General features: G+C 40.3%; 1 protein-coding gene across 3 annotated transcripts in view; it reads right to left on the bottom strand.

Annotated features, from left to right (window-relative positions):
• Nucleotides 1–23,582, bottom strand: part of LOC148410290 (transcription factor MafG) — a 25,130-nt gene extending 1,548 nt beyond the window's left edge. Inside the window, exons 1-4 of one of the 3 annotated variants that reach the window (XM_088437036.1) lie at nt 22,883–23,459; nt 6,124–6,195; nt 3,367–3,417; nt 1–3,300 (exon numbers count right to left, since the gene is read on the bottom strand). The exon at nt 1–3,300 is cut by the window's left edge and continues 1,548 nt beyond it. In XM_088437036.1, coding sequence (XP_088293162.1) covers nt 2,965–3,300; nt 3,367–3,417; nt 6,124–6,159 — 423 coding nt within the window. In that variant the 5' untranslated portion in view covers nt 6,160–6,195; nt 22,883–23,459 and the 3' untranslated portion in view covers nt 1–2,964. The other 2 variants (XM_088437035.1, XM_088437034.1) reach the window with 2 other exon arrangements.
• Between the last annotated feature and the right edge of the window lie 65 nt (nt 23,583–23,647).

Here is a 23,647-nt window from a genome sequence, read left to right as displayed (position 1 = left end):
GGCAGGGCCTCTACAGAATCTTTGCATGGATATCAAGTAAGTATGAAACAAATGGCCCTGCCGCACTCTTATTTTGGAATTCCTCCCAGTAGCAAGGTTGTGACGGCGATCTTCTACTTGATTATCTTTACCTCCCAGCGTGAGCAGCATTCCACGTGTTTTTTTTTTTTTTCTAGATTGACTTCTTTCGGTTGAGTTTTCTTTTCATTTAGTGAGATGTCATGCTATCGACTAACAATAGCGAGTCGGGTCCCCGGTCCACCGCGATTGACACAATGAACACACCTGACCTACCCCGAGGGCCCTTATATAACCATCTAAATGATTTCACTTTAAAACTTTTTGGGGCGAAATAATACATATTTATGTTTATGCCTTGATATGAAGCATTTTAACATAAACAACATGTATATATTTTTTGTTATTGTTGAGAGTAACAAAAATATTGCTGTATTATTTGTTCCAATACTTTTATAACAGGGACCATTTATGATCCTTAATCATTCACCGAATGTTTAATAAAGTGCCTCGATGATTGAGCGTCTGGAGACAATTTCCAGAAAATTTTCAGAACGGATACTGACATTTTTTCTGTCTTTGCAACCAGTGTCTGGAAGAATATTTGAAAGGAAAAAAATGCTGTCCGGTGAAAACTGTACATACGCTTGAGTAACAAACAGCAGCATCGCTAAATATCAGGGAGTGAAAAAAAAACAACAAAATATTATGCTCTGAAAATTCTGGATGTGGCTTTGGAAGCGACCGTCACAAAGGAGGATGAGGCGAAAGACGGAAGAAAAAGCGAGAGGAGGATACCACAGATGCCACAACGACAAGCTGACCTTGTTTACACCACCTAAGTTTAGCTCTACAGACTGGCTTCAAAAATAGCACGGCATTGACATCTATACAGTGAACGACACTGCCAAAAACTTGTCACTTAAAGAACACGTCACATCACGCGCTACCTCACAGTACGCGTCTAGAGCCACTAGGAAAAAAAAAGCTATCAGACTTCAATAGTAAGCCACTTTTGGTACAATTGCAAAAGAAAAATGAGGGTGGTGGGGACAGTCACTGATTTTTTTTTCCACCTTGTATTTCTAGAAACAACAGAAGGTATTCTACCTGGTATTAAAATAAATATATCAAGACGAAGTAAGGGAACCTCTAAAAGCCAATATTATACATTACAATCTTTTTGTCAGCGTAATGACATAGTTGCCCAAATGGCCTTTTCACACTCTCTCCCATTGGATGAACCTTCTGGTGCATTTAAAGAAAGGAGTTCCTTTCCTTCGGTACTTGCTGATGGTATGCAATAGTAGGCGCAGTGTGAAAAGGAATTTTTCAAAATTATGTTATTGTCACATTGTTGACGGAAACCAAGTCCTGTATCAATATCGGGCCATTATTTGGAGGTATCGGTACTTGCCATGGCAGCCGATACTTGTTTTGGGCGCTTCCTTGGAGCAGTTTTACGATCATGAAGTAGGAATTACAAATTGCAGATTTTCAGTCATTCGGTAAGACTTAAAACAACTTGATTTTTTTTTCCTTGTTTTTCAAACATTTTCAAATACAACTTTAGGCAACTATACCAGTAGGCTAATAAATTGTGGGTTCAATGTTTTGAGGGTTTATGAGATTTTAGGCCCCTTGCAGCTAAGTCACATTGAGACCAAAAAAACCTTCCACGTCTTAATCATTAACACTGAAAAGTTTGTGTGATTTTTTTTTTTTTTTTTTTTTTAAATATCTGTAAACAGAGACAACCTAAATTCCACCGAATATTCTCTAGGAGCAGATTAACAGTAAGAACATTCAAGGTTTGCATCCCATCCTTTTTTTTTCCTTTTCATTATGTTTTCAGTGCATACACGTATTTATTGCATCGACCGGTCATACTGGCAATGACTAGTTCTGTTAAATGCTGTTGTGGGGAGATGAGCAGAAAACAACGCTAAAGATTTGAGGTGCCTTATGCTTGTAATTCTTGAGTTGTTTTAAAGAGGGACATATGAAAAGTTCGGTTTTTGATTATTTGTGTACAAAAACTTGAGTGCCTGGAAAGTAAAATTAAACAAAGTCAATCTTAAGTTCTCCGCCTACCGACAGTCAGTGGTGCCTTGGGATATGAGCTGAATACAATCTGTGACACAAAGAGGAAGACCCGACTACAACGGCAAGTGACTCCGCAATATGCTGTCATAGAGAAATTTGTCATAGAGGATAAAGAATACGACTTGAAGGCTGGGAGAGGTTTGAGCATTTTTCATGCTAGTGCCTGAAACACTGTCATCTTAAAACCAGAGGGCAAGAAGAAATGTATTGAGTTTTGCGGAATGATTAGCTTTGTGCCTACTGTTATGTCCATTTAGTCTCTCCAAGACAGCAAAGTTAACTGCGTCCCAACCAGGATGTCTTTTACAGAGCACATTACGACTTAGTAGCGGAGCGCCATTGAGGGCAAAGATATAGGTGGAAAAACAAATGTCCACTACAGAGGACAAAGAAATAAATACAAATTGGCTGAGTCAATGGATCAGCAGACAAATTGACAAGTTGCTCCTATGTTGCTCCCTCACACATGGCTGATTCCAGAAATAGGGTATGTACTGTAAAAGTGTGCTATGACTCTTATTGGGGTATTTCCACTAAAGCATGTCACAGACATGTTATTAAGACACCTGGGAAGTGTTTTAAATGATGAAACAAAAACTAAATAAATGCATAATATGTCTCAAAATATTCAAGTCAGTGCATAATAACGATTGCTAGATGTAGGGAAACCTTTTTTTTTTTTGGGGGGGGGGGATTGTACTGGCTAAGAGGTGCTAAAAGACACAAGATAGGGCTCCGGTTTTTGCAAACATCAAAGATAGCTGCACCAGTTGTATGAAAATAATATTGCCGTTGAAATGCCGTGTTACAATGCACTGACTATTTTTGGTCTTTGGGCTACTACGACCTAGCCTCCGTTTTGGATTTGACGATGGTGATGACGCTGGTGGCGGCCACTTTACCGGGGATGAGGGGCCCGATGACGGAGGCCATGGGCCCACGGGCCGAGGCGACGGGGTTGCGAGCCACAGTCCTGGCGAAGCTCTGCAGCGCCTCGTACTTGGAGCGCAGCGCGTCCAGCTCCACCTTCATGCTGGCGTTCTCCGTGGCCAGCTTGTCCACTTCCTGCTGCAGCTGAGCCTTCTGTTTCTCCAGCTCCTCCTTCTGTGTGACGCGCTTGACCCGGCAGCTGGCGGCGTAGCCTCGGTTCTTCAGCGTGCGCCGCCGCTGCTTCAGCTGCAGGATCTCCTCCTTGGTCAGGCCTCGGAGGTGCTGGTTCAGCTCGCGCACGGACATGCTCACCAGCTCATCGTCCGTTAGGCTGGTGCCATTTTCGCCCGGCTCCCGCTTCACCTGGGGTGTGACGGAATGTGACAGAAACTGTAATTGAGGGATTCCCAGGTAGTGGGGGGATTGGGAGCGGTGTGACAGCAGGATATACCTTTTGTCAAAAAAAACTATGGACGAGGATTTGGGCCAGTGGAAAGATAAAACGTTGGCAGGAGTCTCAGAATTCTGACTTTATTTGTCAGAATTGAACGGAATCCAGAATTCTGACTTTCAACAAGAATTGCTATTTTCAAGCAGAATTCTCTTATCCAAAGACTTAACTTTTGCGAGTGACTAAAAATGTGGAAAAAAAAAAAGGACATAGATGATAAAATAAAAGAAGGAGATGGAACAGAAGGAGGCACGGGGCTCACAGCACAAGTTTCATGTGGAAAAAAAGGACATAGAAGATAAAATAAAAGAAGGAGATGGAACAGAAGGAGGCACGGGACTCACAGCGCAAGTTTCATGACAATGCAAGCAGGTGTTATAATGACTCATTGTACACGTTTGAGTTCACCCACCAATAAAAAACGCCAGCAAAGACATTGCGATACAAGAATTTACCTTAACCTGTGGCTTTCCTCTATGGCCGCTGCATAGGTTGTGTTATGGCTTGCGTGCTTGGATCGTTGTCCTGTATTCTACTTGACTGGTAACAGTTGTCTTTTCATTTTTTTTTTATGTCCGTGGAAGCCTGGTTAGTGTGAGTGCTGCATTCACGCCAGTAAACGGCAACACCAGTAAACGGCGACTCTAAATTGCATCTTGCATCTTTGAGCTCAGAATTAAACTGAGAATTCTGAAATCAGAAATCTGACTATGTGGTCAGATGTATGATTTATGTTCACTGACTATGTGAGAATTCTGACAAAGTCAGTTATTTTAATATCTTCTAAAGACTTCTGATTTTTAAGTGAAAATCTGTATTCAAAATGAGAATTAGGAGTTTAAAGTGAGATTTCTGAGGGTAAAATGAGAATTCTTACATTAAAATGAGAATTCTGACCAAAACCAAAATTGGAATTCTGAAATTAAAAAATCCTCACTTAAAAATCTGAACTCTTGGCTAAAGTTCCTTTTAATTTAAAGGGTGTATGTGTAATTTTTCGCATGCGCCTGTGGGAGCTTTAGGGGCATTACGGTAAATGCAGCTATACACATTCCTCCTCCAGCTGTCTGAAGCTATAACAAGCATGGCAACCTCCGGAGTAGTGCGACACCCCATGAAATATAATTTCATGATAACTAGGCCAATGATTATATTTAAAACTTACTGTTGGTCGTTAACAACACATTTATTTGCAAGTTTTTGAAATGTATAATCCTTTATTCATTTTTTAATGAAAAACAGTCTACATCTTACACATTGTCCTTTTAAAGTGGGAATCTGACTTCAAAGTCAGAATTAAAGTGAGAACTTTTTGAAAATTATAGCGACACTGTATAAGATTTAGACCAGGGGTGGGCAACTCCAGCCCTCGAGGGCCGGTGTCCTGCATGTTTTCCAGTTTTCTCTCCCTAACACACCTGATTTAAACCATTAGCTCATCAACAAGCTCTGCTGGAGCTTGAGAATAATCCTAATCATTTGAATCAGGTGTGTTTGAGAGAGAAAACAGGAAAACATGCAGGACACCGGCCCCCGAGGCCTGGAATTGCCCACCCCTGATTTAGACCATTTTGTCATGTTCCCCGCTTACCCTGTGCTTGTTTTAGGTGGGGTTCTACTGCGGCAACGAGGGGGCGGGGTCACCAGCTGCACACCTGTGGCGCATCGCCATCACGGGTTTTTTAAGGCCAGCCGGTGCAGGTGAGCAATGCCGGGTTATACATTCGCCAAGCTCCTTTGAAGTCTTTTGAAGCCTCAGCGTTCCCGTTCTGCATTACCTCCCGTCTCGAGTGACTTTTAGTTGGTACTTTTCTATTCTGGATTTTTGCCCTCTCATGTGTTTTTGTTGTGCTTTGTTTCAGTCACTCTCCTGTGGACCCTGCTTCCTCGATTGACTAGTATCCCCATTTTTGGTATCTTAGCACAAACGCTTTTGTCTCGCTTTATTTTGCATTTGATGATTTATGTTGTACTTTGTCCTTTTTGACTCTTTTTGTTCCACGCTTGACATGCGCCTTTTGTTAATAAACTGACTCTGATTGCTCACACCTGTGCGTCTGGTTGGGGTCCTCACTCACTCGCGGTAATTTGTGACACATTTTTCATTAAAAGGAAAAAATTGAATTATTATACATTTCAAAAACTTGCAAATAAATGGTGTTCTTAATGACCAACAGAATGTTTTAAATCCTAGGTCTAGTTATCATTAAATTATATTAAATGGGACGTGGCACGCCTCCGTAGGCTGCCATGTTTATTATAGCTACAGACAATTGTAAATGCAGCACCACCTGCTGTCCGTAATAAAAAACTGTCAAATCTCACACAGTGTCCCTTTAAGTCAGAACTCAGAATTCGTATGAGTCAGAACACTAGCTGACTTAAAGAATTCACTTAAAAGTCCAAATTCTGACATTGAAGGCAGAATTCTGACTTTAGTGACTTCAAAGGGAGCACTCAGTATAAAGTTGACATTCTGAGATAAAAGTGAGTGACAGTTGTGGCTACTCCTTTACCTTTAGTACTTTTTACTTCCAACAGTTGGCTTATCACCTCTAACCTCACATACCAGCAGATATGGAATATAATGCAGCTTGTTAAAAAAAGCTTTCAGGTACCTTTAAGGCCTTGCTTCCCTTGTTTGGAGTCGTCATTCCCCGAAAGCCGTGTCCACCTGTGCCGTTGCTAGTCTATGGAAACACACATACTTTAGTATTTAAATAGCGCCAGAGTCTTTTGATTCAAAATGTGATGATCGTGCACAGCATTTAGATGAATGCAGGTGCTTGTGAGGATTAAGCATTTGTCTTGGGTTTGTCATGTTTAAACTTGGTGAGGCCCTTTCCTTGCCTTTACAGGAAGAGTAACGCAGGCTCGACAGAAGCCCATGAAGGCAGGAAATTGTCACAACTGCATCATGGCACCCTGAAGTTACTAGATGTCTCATGGGTCATAAAAATCCTGTTCCAATCCCAACAGGGCAGAGTTCTACCATCAAAGATGCATAATTGCTAATTGATTTTGTCTGACTCAGGGTCTTTAAGGTCAGGAGGGAAAGATTATAAATATTTTCTTGAGCGCTCAAGAACCTCTTTGCAAAGCATAAATGTCAGGATTAGACAGTAGATACTGCATACAGAAGTTTAATTACTCGACAATCTGTCTTCCACAATTTTAATCATGTGACCTGCCATCCACAGGTGTTTTTCGGAGCTTTGATATCACAATTTCATGGCTGTGTCGCAGTGTGTTGGCACTCTCTGTTGGTGAAGCTTTTGAGGCTTTTGTCGGCTCCTGTATGTCAAAACCTCATCGTCTCCAAATTCAAAATGTTGCTTGTCATTGAGTATTCCATGTTGTGCATGAGAAATTGTGCAGTATCTCTATTATGTGGTTCGCTTTAAAGCTATTATAGCGCCACTTTTGGTAGCCCTAGCGGGTGAAAAAAGTTAACTGTATCAGCAATTCCGCAAGCTTAAGTTTGGTTAAACACTTGGAGCATGTGATTAAAACCTAGTTTTAATCAAACTGTGGTTAACGACTTCCTAGAAGTTAAATGTATTACAAAGGACATGAACGATAAAAATGCATTAACTTTAACAAATCCTATAAAGTCTTTGCTCAGTGAGTTAAAGAAAACAATGGAAAAATGCTGTTGTTTACAGGTAAAGTATTGTAAAATCGTAATGAGCCAAAAGTTTGTGCGCTTTGACACATTGTCATGGCATTCCGCAGGTAATTGGACGATGTCAGATCCAGTGTCGGAATTGGTATCAAAGGGACATTGTGTAAGATTTTCATTACGTTTCAAAAACACGTAAATGAATGTGTTCTTAAAGACCAACAGTCCGTTTTAAAAATACTCATATGTCTAGATATCATGAAATTATATTACATGAGGGGTGGCACTTCTCTGGAGGCGGCCATGTTCACGATAGCTATGGACAATGAAAAATGCAGCACCTGCAGCACCCCCTGCGGTCCGTAATGAAACACGGCCTAAATCTTACACACTATCCCTTTAAAATTTGTCTCACTGACAGAATTCTCTCATACACACATTGTCCAATCTCTGTTATGGCTTTGGTAGTACCTCAGCAAATGGGATGAGCTCTTGATAAATAAAGAAATTGTTATTGTCATTGTACCTGCACATGTAAAAGGCAGAAAACAACCCAAAATACAATGATCAACAGAATGAAACAGGATGCAAAGACCAATTGGTTCTCGCAAAGAAGTGCTCAAGGTAAGAAAAGAAAACCTAAGGTATAGAAGGAGGGGGAAAAAAAGAAAAAAACAAGGACTTGAGCCGTATGTCCAACAGGAGCCATTACATAAACCTGGTACAAAATAAAACGCACACGCAACATATGTAAACATTACAACAAATCTTAAGACTTGTACATGTAGACGTGTCAAAGGTGGAAAAACTTGGGTCATCAACAAAGAACAATACATACAAACATGAGGTTGCGTGGCCTCCACTTCATTTGCACTGCTCCACATGCACACACAAACACACACTTACAGCTGTGTGGCCCTAGGTGCTTTACACTACACCCTGCTAAATGCTGCGTCAGCAACACGGGTGCCTACTGCTGTGAGCCCGGTGAGCACATTGCCTTCGTAAGCTGATTTATGCCCAATGGCATGTTTGCAACAAAGCAGACAAACAAATGCATGTCAAGGAGGGGGTAAAAGTGGGTCTGTTTTTTTGTTTGTTTTTGTTTTTTTTTGCTTGAATTGCATCAAAAAACAACAAAAGGAATCCCCAAAGACAGGACGCGTGCTTGTGGATTAGTCATCCTGAGCATGCATGAACCTCAGCTAGTGAAGGACACAGAAAAAAAACGCACCAAGACTGCCCGCCTATTTCCATGGCAACAAAAGAAAGGGTGCTACAGGTGGGCCGCTCGGCAGAGCCAAACAGAGAAAGCGAGAGAGAGAGAGTGAGAGAGAGAGAGAGAAAGAGAGAGAGAGAGAGAGAGAGAGAGAGAGAGAGAGAGAGAGAACGAGTGCGAGAGACAGACGCTTGTTAAAAATGACCTGAATACGACACCATCACACAGGCTGGGGACATAACAGGAGGTCGCGCTGTGACTTGCATTCCTGATGCCATCTACTCGGAGGGGGGAAACACGAAGTCCTCTGGCTCCTCCTCATAAAAGTGCAATGTTGCCCATATTAAAAGCCTTCCACATTCTGCTCCTATCACTCAATGGCCATTGTGGCGACTCATTTCCAGTAAGCATTTGGACCGCAGACGCTAAACATAATGGGCTAATGCTCAGGCTGATGAGGCACAGACAATGGACAAAAAGAAAAGTACTCGGCTAATGGCACCGGGAAACAACAGGGAACAAATATGTCCCATTCTTGGAAAGTCATATAAGGGTGGTGTTTTGCGTTAGAGCATCAGTGCAGGACAACACTGAGGTGTGTGTTGTCTGTGTGTGTGTGTGTGTGTGTTGGGGGGGGGGGGGGGGGGGGGGGGGGCACAAATTGGGAGGCCAAGAGCCTGCCCATGCCTGTGTACAAGGCTGCGTGCCTTCAGCATGATGACAAAAGGCAGAACAGCCAAAGTCCAGATGCTCTCTTCCAGTGCCAAACTAGCAGGACGCTCTTGGTGGGATCATCACAACTTCAACATCACCACTTTTTTGGACACAAAAACGAAAATCAAATAATATTTTTTGGGAGGTTGCCAGACACCACAGTGTTCAAGTGTTTAATGATTAACACAGGGGTGTCCAAATTCAGTCCTCGAGGGTCGGTATCCTGTATGTTTTCCAGGGTCTTTACCCCACATATCTCATCAAATGATCAGGATCGGATCAGGCTTCTGCTAAGCTTGCTGATGAGCTGATCATTTGAATAAGGTGTGCTGGGGAGGGAAACTTGGAAAACATGCAGGATACCAGCCCTCGAGGATTGAGTTTGGAAACATCTGGATTAAGATATACAGTAATCAAAATAAATTAATCAATTATCATCGATCCATTATCTGTAGCCTCATCACACCTAAAGACTATTAAGGGTTATCAATACAACTGCTATGTATGCTTTTGGAATGAGGGATGGAACCGGAGTGCCCAGAGAAAACCGATGCGGGCGCGGGAGAACATGCAAACTCCACACATCATAGTCGACATTTTTCATTATAAACGAATAATTTTTTAAATACCCTTTTTTTTAATTTAAATTTGTCCAAGTGATTGATATTTCAGCTTTTCAACATTAAACTGATTTTTATAGTCTGCTGTATAACCAGACTGGTTATAATTGGCATAGCTACAATTTTAGAAAAAAAATGGACAAAATAGACACTGCACCGATCCGCCTCTCGATCAGCCGTTGCATACTACCCCCAGTTGTGAACAAGACCCAAAGATACTTGAAATTCTCCACTTGGGGCAGGACCTCATCCCTGACTCGAAGAGGGCACTCCACCCACTCCACTGAGGACCATGGTCTCAGCTTCAGAGGCGCTGATCTTCATCCCACGGCGCCCCTAAATTGTACATTAAATGTAATTTCCTTAGGAAATTATAGAGGAAATACAACTTTAACTGCTGAAAATGGCTAAATAAGTTCAGTTTTCCCTTTAAAGGGAAGTTTGCAATACCTGTCCTACCTTTCTTCCAGAACTGATATTACCTCCAATGCAGAAAACTGCAAGCTCAACAAAGACTGAAGACAGAAAAAATGCAACTCATAAATTGAGAATTGAGGACAAGGAGCCCACCTCTTGGAGCCCAAGGGTCATGCAGAAAGGGACGTGGACGGCTTTTTTTTGTAGGTGCTTGCTGAATTTTTATGAATCGCCTGGAAGAATGCTGACAAATCAGTGCTGATTGCTGGTAGAGGAGAGACGTATCACACCCACAGGAGATAAAAAACGCTGAGTGTGGCCACCCAGGTAAAAAAGAAAGGAGGGGATGCGATGGAGAAGAAGGCGGAGAAGGCGCACATGGCGGAGGGGAAAGAGCATGCTCGACATATTTTGGAGGAGCTCGGGAGGAATGGGCAGAGGAAGGGAAAAGCACTGATCTCAGCAAGGATCACACACACACATGCACACCAGAAAAAAAAATATCAAAGTGCCAATTAAGAAGTAGTATTGTAGTGACAACCTTCAAAAACATACGGACAGCTCTTGAAGGAAGGTTGAAGCTCAAGGGAGAAACGAAGCACTCTGGTGGGATATGAGCGGTCCGGCCTTGAGCAGAGTGGGATGCTTTAATGATCTCATCCCAGTCACGGGTTTTCTCCAAAGATGACCGCCATTAGTTGGGGGTCCCTTTGTTGTCATGCGTCACAGCGTCCGATGAATATTTATCACCTTCAAGTCTTTCTTCAAGTTGGGGGGAGGGATTAAGATGCTCGAGAGGTGATTTTTCAAGGATACAAGCAAGGAGGGTCTTTTATCAACAGCTGTCTCAAAATGGCGCTGGGATGCTGTGAGTGGGGGGGTGGATTTCAGGAGGTGTTACGCATGACTGCTCAGGGGGGCAGCAGGGGGGAGCCATCGCCACTTTGACAGCAGTCTTAACAAGATTATTGGGGGCAAAAGAACACACACAAAAAAAATAGGATCTTGTCTTGTGAATGCTAAGCGTGAGAGGCAAGGTGGGGCTCGCATATCATCATTATTCCAAGATGAGACGAGCGGAATGAGCATGGTAAGGAATTGGGCATGTCACCATCGATTCCTGAAAAGCACAGGTCCAGAGCGCTCGCTTGGCCAGCTAATGAAGTGAATAAAAAGCAAACAGCAGCGAGGCCATGCTGATCAGAAAGATATTTGGATCAACAGCGAGAAAACAAACGTGATGTGGCAAGAGCCTGCGCAGGCCCAAAAGACAACTATGGTAAATGATACACGGTAGACAGGCTAACAGGAAACAAAGGTTGACAGGCGAACAGGAATCAAAGGTTGACAAAGGACAAGAAAATTGGGCAACAGCACAGCCATATATGTCTCAGTTACATCTACCAAGACCGCTCCCTCATTTTATAGCCACTATGGGTAAAGTGGGGATGTTCACCTATTGAGGCTGACTGCAGCAAATTTGCTCCAAATACTGTACCACAAAAACAAAGCATATGAATTCCTCCACTGCCAACTAATACACTACTAAGACATACCTAGGGACCTTTTGCAAGCATTAGTTTCTCAGATTTCTTGTCAGCCATCATTTATGGACTGCCAACTTGTGTACTTGTGCCGCAATCATGGGGCAATACTCTTGCCGGTGATTAGTATATTTTTGAAGATATTTGAAGGATTTGGTTTGATGCTATAACCACAAACCACAATGGCTTCATAAAGGGGGACACTTGTGTTTTGTACTGTGATTTCATAGTTCATCAAAGTTTTTTTTATTTTTTTCATAACAGAAGTTATAAATGAGTTTTAATAACTTTATTACCCTAATAAAATAATTACCAGATCTGAGAGAGGAGCAGGAGGTGCATTTTCCCTCTTTTGCACCATACCTAAACATATCTATTTTATGTATCACAGTCAAATTAACACTCAAATTAATTCAGCATCTACTGTATTTTTTTAACTATAAACATTTTTCTCATGATTTGAGCCCAGCGGCTTATAGTCCAGTGCAACTTATCTGCAGAGTTTGTTGTTTGTTTGTTTGTTTGTTTGTTGCTAGCCACCAGGAGATAATTCACTGCGAGAGCAATTGTTGGTATCAGTTCAAAGTTTCAATTTATGGAACAATTATGTCAATAGAACTGAAAATATGTGAACCAATGGCTGTGCTCAAAAAGAGTGGTAAAAATATAGTATTCTAAATATAAAATATATATAAATTCTACAGGTTTGTGGCATATACAGTAGTGGTGGGCAGTCAGGGCCCCCATGTTACAATAGTAATCCTTTCCGTGGTTGGGGTCATAAGGTGAATTGATGTAAAAACATCAAAATTATACATACATATTAAAAATTGGTCCCAAAATAGTATAGGTAGTGCTACATATATATAATATACATGTATACAAACAGAAAACATCAATAAAAAAAACTATAGAGAGGATTTATTTACCTTTGAGTGTCGCTTGTTATGCCCATATTCCCTAATAAGGGTTATCTCAAGCACCGTTTCCATATAAATCATCATCTTACTTAACATTGCTAGCAATCTTGGGACCCATGGCTAACCCTTTCAACTTTGAATTAAGTAGTAAAATGCACTATAAATGCGGTTTTGTGACCACTCACAATTGAACAAACCTTTACCTTTCCGCCATTTTGAAACAAGTGAGGCCGACCAATAGCAGACCACCATCTCCGTGAGGAGACGCTGACCAATAGCAGACCAGTATTGTAGTCACACGTTGCATGGAAGCAGTTAGAAGGCAATAGTTAATAAGTGCAATTATTTAAAAACGCCAGCAGATAGAGGCAAAACAACACAATTACAACCAATGACCTAAGGTCATATCAGTTGTTTTTGTCGCAAATCCGGGAAAATATCATAAAGAGGAATGAAAAAACTCAGTATTCCAGGTCGCAACATGGAAATAACGTAAATCAGGGATATTGTAACACGGGGGTCCACTGTATATGGATATTTTTTAATTTTTAAAATTATTCTCCATATTCTGTTCTTTTCGTGTCATGTTATATCCATTTGGTTATGCTCCTTCTACAGTAGTTTTGTAGTTTTAAGTTGGAGTTTTTCGCCAATTAGAATTCAGCTAACTTGTGTCGCCAGGCTGTATGTAATCCGCCTGCTCCCGGAGGCGCTTGGGCATTCGCTTCAACAGTTGCAGACTTCTACGCAAGCGCAGATGGATATGTGAGCGGCCCATATAACTTAATAGACAGCTGTAATCGCCAATCGAGTCATAAGATCGCCTTCTAGAGGCGTCATGTTCAATGTGAGGGAGTAGATGCTCACTGCAGGAAGGCGGTGCAATGCTCAACAAGCAAGCTACGCGGTGTTGGCTTTGCGTTAGAGGCGTAGGGTAGCTATTAGCTAACCTGTCCTGACTTGGTAAATTTCTGACTGAGCGACCAGGGGTGTGAGCTAACCCTAGCAAATAGTTGACACCCTGACACCCGAATGGATAAACAGTATTGTACATCTCAGTGCCAAGAGAAAGGGAGCATGAAGAGGTCAAGAAAAAACGGGAGATATTGAAAAGACCGATTGTGACTGCCATTTGTTTTGGTGAGTGCAAGCCTTTTCATGATTTATTGTTTCATTTTTAATGTTTCTGTTATTTTATTTTGTTCATATTCAATTAATAGTAAAGAAATAAATCGATGTTCTTCTTATAGTATACTGCTGTTTGTAATTTGAACTTCATAAAATTTTGTGGATATTTAGTTTAAATTATTAATTTTTGGAAGCTTTGACAGCATCACGAATAATGACAAGTTGTAATGGCTGATGCGGGTTTATTGACGTTTAAAAGCTCTGAAAAATAGCCTGTGTAGCCCAGTAATGCGTACACGTGGGCATTCGAGTGTCTGACATCACAGAAGGAGTGTGAAAGTCATGGATCGCCACTGCAAATACAATCTTTCTGCATAAATATCTGATGTTACTCCCTGTTGGTCATAGTCCGGTGTGGCTTATCTTTACCAATCCCGTACCAAACCCAAAATACGGTACTTGAAATCAAAAACACACTTACTATTGGGAATAAACTGAGTCAAGTTGATGCATCGTTCGAGTTTTTTCATATATCAAAACAGAAGACCATAAATGTAAAAGAAGCATTACGTTGACAGTTTATGGGTTTGCATAAAAATTTGGATTAGGGTTAAGGAACAGACAGTAAAAAAGTTTCACCTCCCAAACATCTTAACGCGACGATAAGTTAAATTCCTTCCGTTCTCATGCAGTCTCAAACAACAGATCAGGCTATTCTGATCATTATCGTTCCTTGTTTCGGCAGAGTGCAGTCAATTATCGAGCATGTCGCAGGGCGTTTAGCAGCAAATTAAAAATGAGATGCATCTGATAGCTCCGAAAAAGGAAGGACTGGCCTAAACTTGCAGACAATTGCGAGAGAAAGAAGAGAGAGGGAGAAAAAAAGGTGTGCTTTGCAAAGTGGGAGGGAAGCTATTAACTACTAACTATTCAGAGCGTGAAATAAGGGTGACAGAAAGAGGCAGAGGGGAAATCATTCAACTTTCAGAGGCAAAAGGAACACTCCGGAACACTACAGACACCTCTGTATGGCCCAAATATCATAGGACTTTTAGGACGTTTTGGTGGGAACAATAGGAATGAATGATGATATATGTGAATAGTTATGAATTATTGGAATGAGTGAATGTTCGTGATGATGTAAAGTGTTCCACAGGTGTAATGAATGAGCTGAATGAAGTGAATATGCTACAAATGTGAAATGTTAAATCTCCCATTGGATATGCATATTGGAATATTTAGATGAAAAATATGGAATTATGGGAAAATAATATGTAGGAATTACAGTTTTGGAATGATGGAGATGATCCCTGAGAAAAAAATGAATGTTAAATGTTGTCAATGTGAAATGGGAAAGCTCTAAATGTGAAATGTTAAATCTCCCATTGGATTTGAATATTATAATATTGAGGTGAAAATATGGAATTATTGGAAAATATTAATATGTAGAGATTATTGGACTGATCCATAAGGCGAAATGAATGAGTTGAATGTTGTCAGTATGAAATGGGAAAGCTCAAAATGTGAAATGTTAAATCCCCGATGGGAATGGATCGGTAGCCCTCGAATTGGAAATGATTATGAATTATTAAAAAGGTGAAAAATATGGAATGATGGGAAAATATTGGAAATGATGAATTAGTGTAATCACGGGAATGATCCCTAAGGTTAGATAAATGAGCTAAATATTCAAAATATGAAATGTGAAAGGTGTAAATAAGAAATGCAAAATCCCCCAATGTTAAGTCAGCGGGATTTTTGGGGTGGAAAACAGGGAATTGCGCGAAAACGCTAAATGGGAATGAGGAAAAATGGAAGCAGTCGTCCCATGATTAATTGGAATAATATGGAATTGGAACGGTGTGAATCGGATGAACAGGGAATGAGTTGAAACGCGTCAAAAAACGGGTGGAATAAAAAAAGAGGAATAACGCGTGAAGGCATTTGCCTTTACACAACTAAGCAGGGTACCTCACGCAGTTAACCCGTCTCTAGCTAGTGCTAGCGCAAGAAGCTAACGTGGCGCTCGACAGTCAAACAGAGTTCCCGAGTCACAAAGATTGACTTGAGTCCTAGACACCAGAGTTGACTCGATATTGGCTAAAATGAGGTAACGTGAGGTGCACACACTTGTGCAATTCATGGTCCATTTCCACAACTATTTTATTTCATCTCCATCGACTGGACTCTTCAGAAACAAGCAATAAGCAATCTGCTGCTCAGCGACTCTTGATCTTTGCTATTTATCCTCTGAAGTGAAAGCTGGAATCAGGGAGTTATTGCCACCTGCTGCATAATGTCACACAGGGGGAAACACTTGTGATTAGACTCATTTATCAGCACCAATACTGGGCCACTGGCATCTGTAGCCTACATTTTTAGGTTGCCAAAGAGGGCTGCAACTAATGATAGCTCCCATCACAGATTACTCTCTTAAAATTCTAGCCTTACTATATCATAGGTTTGCGTTTTTATAGACCGGTGGTCCCCAAATTACGGCTCACAGACCAAATTCAGCTCGCTTCCACATTTTGCCTAGCCCCTGGAAAATTGCTGGAAACACATTATGACTTATTTTTTTTTCCTTTCCTCAATACTTAAAACATGCATGGAACGGGACATTCTGGTGCTGTGGTCGAGCCAACGGTAAGACATGTCATGTAAAGGCCGCGCAAGACTACAAGCTACAGGTTGTAACATAAGATATTTGTGCAGAAAGATGACACATGGTTGTGTTTTAAATTTTTAAGTGCATTTAAAACATTAATTTTTTAAACTGCGTGGTTACTTGGCCATGCCTTCAACACCGACTGGGCATTTACAAATTTAGAAATAAGAGCAACACCAACATATTTTACACATAACACAACGCACTCGGATTTTTAGAATGCTGCACCAACACAACAGTAACATATCTGTGTTCACTAGAGGAGAGTGCAGTCCAAACTCAAAATCCATACTTCTTCTGTCTCCCTTTATTTACCAGGAGATAACCCTCCCTATGACTCGATTCAAAAGAAAAAAATAATTCAAAACATGAGGAAAAAGGCAGCAGCTTTTAATCAGAAATTAATAGTATATGGTGGAATTACAATAAACTATTGACCATACATTGCTTTTTTGTGTGTATATATATATATATATATATATATATATATATATATATATATATATATATATATATATATATACACATACATATATGAATGATATTATCTGAAAATAGACCCTTTTATTGATATTACACCAAATAATTTGCGCCAAATAATTTGAGCCCAATGTTTTATAAAATGTGGTACTTTCCTTAAATGGGGTATATTATGGAAATGTAAATCTAGCCAAAAAGTGTTGACAGATTTTCCCTGCAGTAACATTGCTGGTTTTAAGAATCACATCATTAATTCCGTAGATTTTCAAGCATGTGACAACTCATGGAACATTGATGTTTACAATATGTATCCAGTTAAGTTGAAAAAGTGACTCATCACCCTGGAGGGACGACACCAGTCAGTGCTAATGTGAAGCTTATTCAAAGGGACTCGGGTTCGACTGGGATTCACCACAAAAAGATGTTATATTATTTCCCCCCGCTAGCTCAGCAGCTGCTGCTTCTGTTTACAAGCCGGAGTTCGGTTAGTTGAAGCTGGCCGAGAGATTTCATCCGCCCTCCTCCGTATGCGCCTGGAGGTCTCGATTAAACAAGGAGACAACAGCTCGGGATACTCTGGGACTTTGCACTCGCAGAGGAGAAGAGGGTCTGCGGGTGGCCCACTCTCTCTCTCTCTCACACACACACACACGCACGCACACACACACAAATAAAATAAAAACAGCCACAAGCTCCATAGTAGAGCTGCTTACATACATCTGAAAACTGCCAGTTGTGGTAATCTCAGCGCTTTCATGTCATTCAAAGTGAGAAAAATTACATTTTTGCTAACCAATCAAAGGCTTTGATATACTGATAATACAGTGGACCCCAGGTCTACGACGTCCCTGCCTTACGCTTTTTTTTCAGCTTACGACGTGGACTGCGATGTTTTTCGTCCCCTTTTTCAGTATTTTTCCCGCTTTACGACAAAAACAACTGTCATGACCCTAGGGGTTGGCTGTATTTGTGTTGTTTTGTCTCTATCTTCAGGCGTTTTTGGGTAATTGCTCTTATTTTCTAGTATCGTCACACTACCTGCACTGCAATGCCTTCACTCAGATGCTGGTCTTCTATTGGTCTGCGTCACGGTCAAAATGGGGGCACGTATTTACTGTGCATTTTACTGCTTAATTCAAAGTTGAAAGGGTTAGCCATGGGTCACAAGATAGCTAGTGATAAAGAGAAAAGTAAGAAGATCTTTTATAACGAAACAAAGCTGGATATAATCAAGAAATACGAAGAAGGCTAAGGTAGCCTAGCCTAGGCTACCCTCACTAGAGAATATGGCCATAAAAAGCAAAGGTAAATAAATCATTTTTATATATAGAAACACTTAAACACTGTCGTATTTTGTGACCAATTTTTAATATGTATATAGAATGTTGATCTTTTTACCGGGGTTTTACATACATTAGTGAATTTGGATTGCCTGCCGTACAGCGAATTTGTGTTACGATCCCATCCGCGGAATGGATTAACCTCGTAAACCGGGGGCCCACAGCTACATTCTACTTTTCATAACCACTAGGAATGAGTAAGGCCTACAGTCTATGGGAGACTCTTTGTTACTTAATACCTTCTGAATAAATATTAAATAAAAAAGTAGATGACAAAAGTTTATATCATTTCAAAGCGGCGGAGTAAGGGTTGCCCCCAGGAGTCATTCCACCCACAGAGGACTCGTCATGACTTTTTTCTTCAGTGACACAGAAGCCCCTTGCTGTCTTCCTACATTCGTTAAAAAGGAAAAAAAGCAAACTATAAATACAAAAACGCAGCAGCTTATTTTTGTCACGCTGCGCTTCTCTTTCATGTATCTCAACTGATCATTTTTCTCCATATTTTAAAATCGGAGACAATACAGTTTAGGGTAAGTCGACGACTTCATGATTAAAAGACAAGATGTAATGTTGAAATTTGAGGTGCAGGAAATTAAATTTCATTGTTTTAAATGCCATGACAAAATCAGATAATTTTTTTTCAGATTAAGAGCAAATTACCCTAATTGGAATATGAAACCACCAATTGATTAACTGTGTTATAGTGAGTCCTTTGCAAAACATTGTATGCATTTGACCATCGTGAGCTACCTGGTACCCGCGGGCACCACGTTGGTGACCCGCTTTAAACAAATGTGTATTCTCATTAGTGACGCAATATCTGGGAAGACAAAACAGAAAAAAAAACATAATTCTACACGAGCCATCTTCTGGAGTTGCTGAATAAACTATGTAGATATTGCGGCAAACGTAGTTCCAAAATTTAAAACATCTGACACCAGCCTGTGTTCTAAGTCTTTCTTTTTTTTCATGCGTAAATGTTTGCACTGGGTCAGGGTTTATTTGGCTGCAAAAATATCACACAAGGAGTACATCACTGAAAAAAGGTTGATAACCACTGTTTAGGGGTAGCATCTGCACTACAAATCATTCTCAAATATCTTCACAGGCTCTTTGGCTTCCACTTCCTGTATATGTTCCGACTGATGAACACGCAGAGTCTCATTCAAGTTCTAAGTTCTAAGTCATCAAAGACACTTGCAGTTGAAAGTATCAGCGGCGGGCATATCGCAACACTTAGCAATTCACCCTTGCAAGAGGTTTCATCACCGCCCCAATGCAAGGGATGAGAGAGAGAAAAAAATACACATACATACATACATACACACATACATACACACATATATATATATATATATATATATATATATATATATATATATATATATATATATATATATATATATATATATATATATATATATATATATATATATATGATTTTATTGATCCTGCTTCCATGCCTTCCCATTTTCCCTCTGCAGCTTAAGCAGCACTTTTGTGGACAAATCTCACATTTGTGTTCCTTCCCGGAGGCTATTAATTGTCCTGAATAGGCGTAACCGCTCCCAAGGCACAGCTGTGTGGCGGCAATACAAGAGGCAGTGCAGTGCCAAGTCTTGCTAGGGGTTTCGTCAACCACTCCACCCGGTCTTCTCCTTCAGCAATGAGACAGGCAGGGGCACTTAACGCAAAACAATCCAATATTTGATTTTAATCCATTTTTTTCTCTGGTTTGCTTACAGAAAAATCAAATGACCATGACATCAGTCAAATTGGGTTTTGCTATTTTTCCCTTCTGGGATTTTAATTATTTCTCCTGATGTCAAGCAAGCATTGATATTTAAAACAAAAAAGGTACACATTTATCATTATTTAACTCATTCAATGCTGGCCCAGTTAAAAAAGGGTTTTCGACATTTATCTATGGCAGTGAATGAAAGCCCTGTAATGAATCGCAGATATCTGCAGATGTCAATGGAAGTAAATGAGTTAAAATCACAATTCCATCAGTGATAAATATCTTACTATAGTTAGCATTATTGCCATTGACATTTAATTTTAGTATTTTTAATGCCATGAGATTTTAATTTTATAATTTTAAATGACAAAACCAGCCCATATGTAATATTGTATATACAATATGTTGTATATTATATTTATATTTGTGTATAAAAAAATAATAAAAATGAATCCAAATCTAAATTGAATAATTGAACAGTTTTATATTATACATACATTATGTTTGATACTATATTTATAGATTTTTATATTAAAAAAATTGAAATTTAAATTAAACAATTAAACCAAAATCTTTGAGCAAACACATTTCTGATGTCTACCAACAAAACATCCTCACTTGTCTCCACCAGGCTCCTTCTAGGGCCCTCATCTATTCTCGTTACCTGGAAGGTGGCAACTTGGAACCTTATTGCAAAGCCGACCACCTGCCTTCTAAAACACATTTAAATGCACCGCAACTGCGAGCGTGTACACACAAACACACACGCGCGATGATGAAACAAGTGGGCTAGGCGAGCAAGAACAGGGAGGGAAACTTCAATCTGCCTATAAATGCTCAACAGTTTCCAAGGTGACTTTAAGAGGGAAACGGTAGCGGATAATTCATTACCTGGCCTCCATGCAGGCTAATGGGCTGAAAATGTCATCCCGCCAATCGCGAGAGGGAAACAAGAGCATCTGCCCCATCAAAATAAGAGAAATGGACTGTTAAATTGTGTCAAATGCTGTCACCTGAGAGGTAGCTCTTGCCTGAATTAGAATACAGCAAAATGATTCTAAACACCAGGGAACATTGGAGAAAGGGGCAGTGGAAAAGCTGTAACAAATGCCATACAAACAATACATTTACATTTTGTAAAGAAAACAAATGTCATAATAAATGTTATGACATTTTACAAGAATACAACTGAAATATAAGAAGCCAAATAGATGTTATTTTGCGAGAATAAAGGCTTTTTATGGGAAGTTTTTAACTTGCAGAACTACGTATTTTTTCTGTGTGGGATTTTTTGTAGATTAGTTTATTGTTAGAGCAGATAATACCAACAAAGGTAATAACTTTAAAAAAAAATAGGTTGTCATATGATGTTGCAATATGACAATATGGTTTGCAAGATAAAAGTTGCTTTGCATAAAATATTTCATTTCATTTTTAGAAATAAAATCAAGTTTTATAGACAGAAGGAATGAAGGAAGGATGCATGCAAGAAGGAAGGACAGATGAAAGGAATAAGGAAGACTATATGTAAGGGGGGAGGGAGGGAGGGAAGGAAGGAAGGAAGCATGATTTGAAAGCAGGTGTGAAGGAAGGATGAATGGATGGATGGAAGGAAGGAAGGAAGAAAGGAGGGAAGGAAAGAGAGGGAGGGAAGGAAGGACGGAAAGAGAGGGAAGGAAGGAAGGAAGGAAGGAAGGAAGGAAGGAAGGAAGGAAGGAAGGAAGGAAGGAAGGAAGGAAGGAAGCATGATTTGAAAGCAGGTGTGAAGGAAGGAAGGAAGGAAGGAAGGAAGGAAGGAAGGAAGGAAGGAAGGAGGAAAAATAGGTTGAAAAAAAGAAGAAATGAAAGTTGAGGCGAAGATATAAGGAAGCATGACTTGCAAGCAAGTATGAAGGAAAGGAGGAAAGAATGAAGGAAGAACAAGATAGCGAAAAAGAAGCAGAAGCAAAGATGGAAGGATGCCTGAATCAAAAGCAAGTGTGAATAAAGGAAGGATCAAAAAAGAAAGAAAAATATGTTTTACTGGAGGACAATAATTATATATTATATATATATATATATATATATATATATATATATATATATATATATATATAATATTAATATACACAGTAATAATAACATATACTATAACATATGCTGTATAATAATAATAAAAGTAACAATAATAAAAGTAACAATAATAATAATAATAATAATAATAATAATAATAATAATAATAATAATAAATACAATAAAAATAAGCAACTCCGGAAGCAAGAAAGGGGGGAAGATAAGGAACAAAGGGAGGAAGGCAGGAAATTGGTTTAAATGTTTCTTAGAAGTATGAATAAAAAACAGGTTGGAGGTAAGGTAGAAAGGAAGGAGGTCAGAAAGGAAGGAGGTTGGGAAAGAGATATGTTTCAGCAAAGGACAGATGGAAGCGAGGATGCAAGTATGTGAAGCAACTCAAGGGAAAGAAAAAAAGAAGGTCAGGAAGAAAAATATGTCGGGAGTGGGTGTGGGGACCCTGAAAATGAAAAACACCACAAAGTGCATGCCTATCCTGTATATTGCTTAGCATGCATTTTGTAAATGGACGTGACGGATTGACACCTATGTGGCACATCTAGTGCGAAGGCTTGAAAGACAAAGACACACTTCCATAGGATGCTTGGGTGATGCTCATCACTTGATGCTCATCTCGAGTCGACCCACCACGGCCGAAAGACTTCCTTTTATCCTCTTGTCTCTAAACGGTCCTTTGTGATGATTCAGCATATTGAAACAATAACGATGTTACGCACAAAACGAAAGGCGGCTGTTTTTTGTTTTTGCTTGCTTGCTTCGCCGTCTTGTAATTTGGCGGTGTGCGGCAGCAGATTCGTCACATAAAAATATAAGGCTTTTTTAACGTTACAGTAAGATGTGATTTCGATTGAGATATAACAGAGTTGGTGCAGAAGAATGAAGACGACCAACCTGACTTGGCTTTGCGAATGTTCAGCTGTTGTTTCCCCTTTGACGACGAGGTGATGAAGAAGCAGCAGGTTCGCATGAGTTGACGCTAGCCGAACACTTTGGACATTCCACGACCCCTCTGCGCGTCAAAGTGTCAAACAACTCCCCCGCCTACTAATAAACAAGCGGTGCTCAAGGGAAGGAGACCCCCCCCCTCCTCCCCAACACCTCCCCGGTTTACATTTGGGGGACAAAACAATGCTTCCTATTGTCGCGTCTCTCCCGGTACCAACGTGCGTGAACCCCAGAAAAATAACTGACATTTCTTCACCAAAGACCAGCCTTCGTCTCGTCGCTTTTACAAGGCACAAAACAAAGCCTTTCCGCTTTCAAAATTAAACAACCATACTAGGGAATTAAACCGGGCTTTGCGCACAAACACGGGAACTCTCTTACTTTGAAAGTATAAAAGTTGTAAAATCTTACTAACTTGATGCCGCTCGGCTAGGTGGCTAATCCGCGAGGCTAGCAGGCTGTCAAAAAAAAACACCACCACCACCACCACCAACAACAACAACACACGCACACACAGCACAAACAAGGGCAGACCCACCTGACTGGCGGGGGACGTTTCCTTTGAGATACGGAAGACCACACATTTGAGAGGTCCCCGCCAATAGTGTAGAACGGGGAGTCAGGGCAAAACGACGCTCGTTGTTTCCTTTCTCTATTTAGTAACTGGCCGTAACGTCATCGTATTTAGTCACGTGACTTCATTCATGAGGC

This window comes from Hippichthys cyanospilos, chromosome 16, assembly GCF_059441005.1.
Source record: "Hippichthys cyanospilos isolate Australia breed blue-spotted pipefish chromosome 16, RoL_Hcya_1.0, whole genome shotgun sequence".
NCBI lineage: Eukaryota > Metazoa > Chordata > Actinopteri > Syngnathiformes > Syngnathidae > Hippichthys > Hippichthys cyanospilos.
The sequence above is the reverse complement of the archived record's forward strand: the minus strand, read 5'-3'. Positions and strand labels throughout refer to the sequence as shown.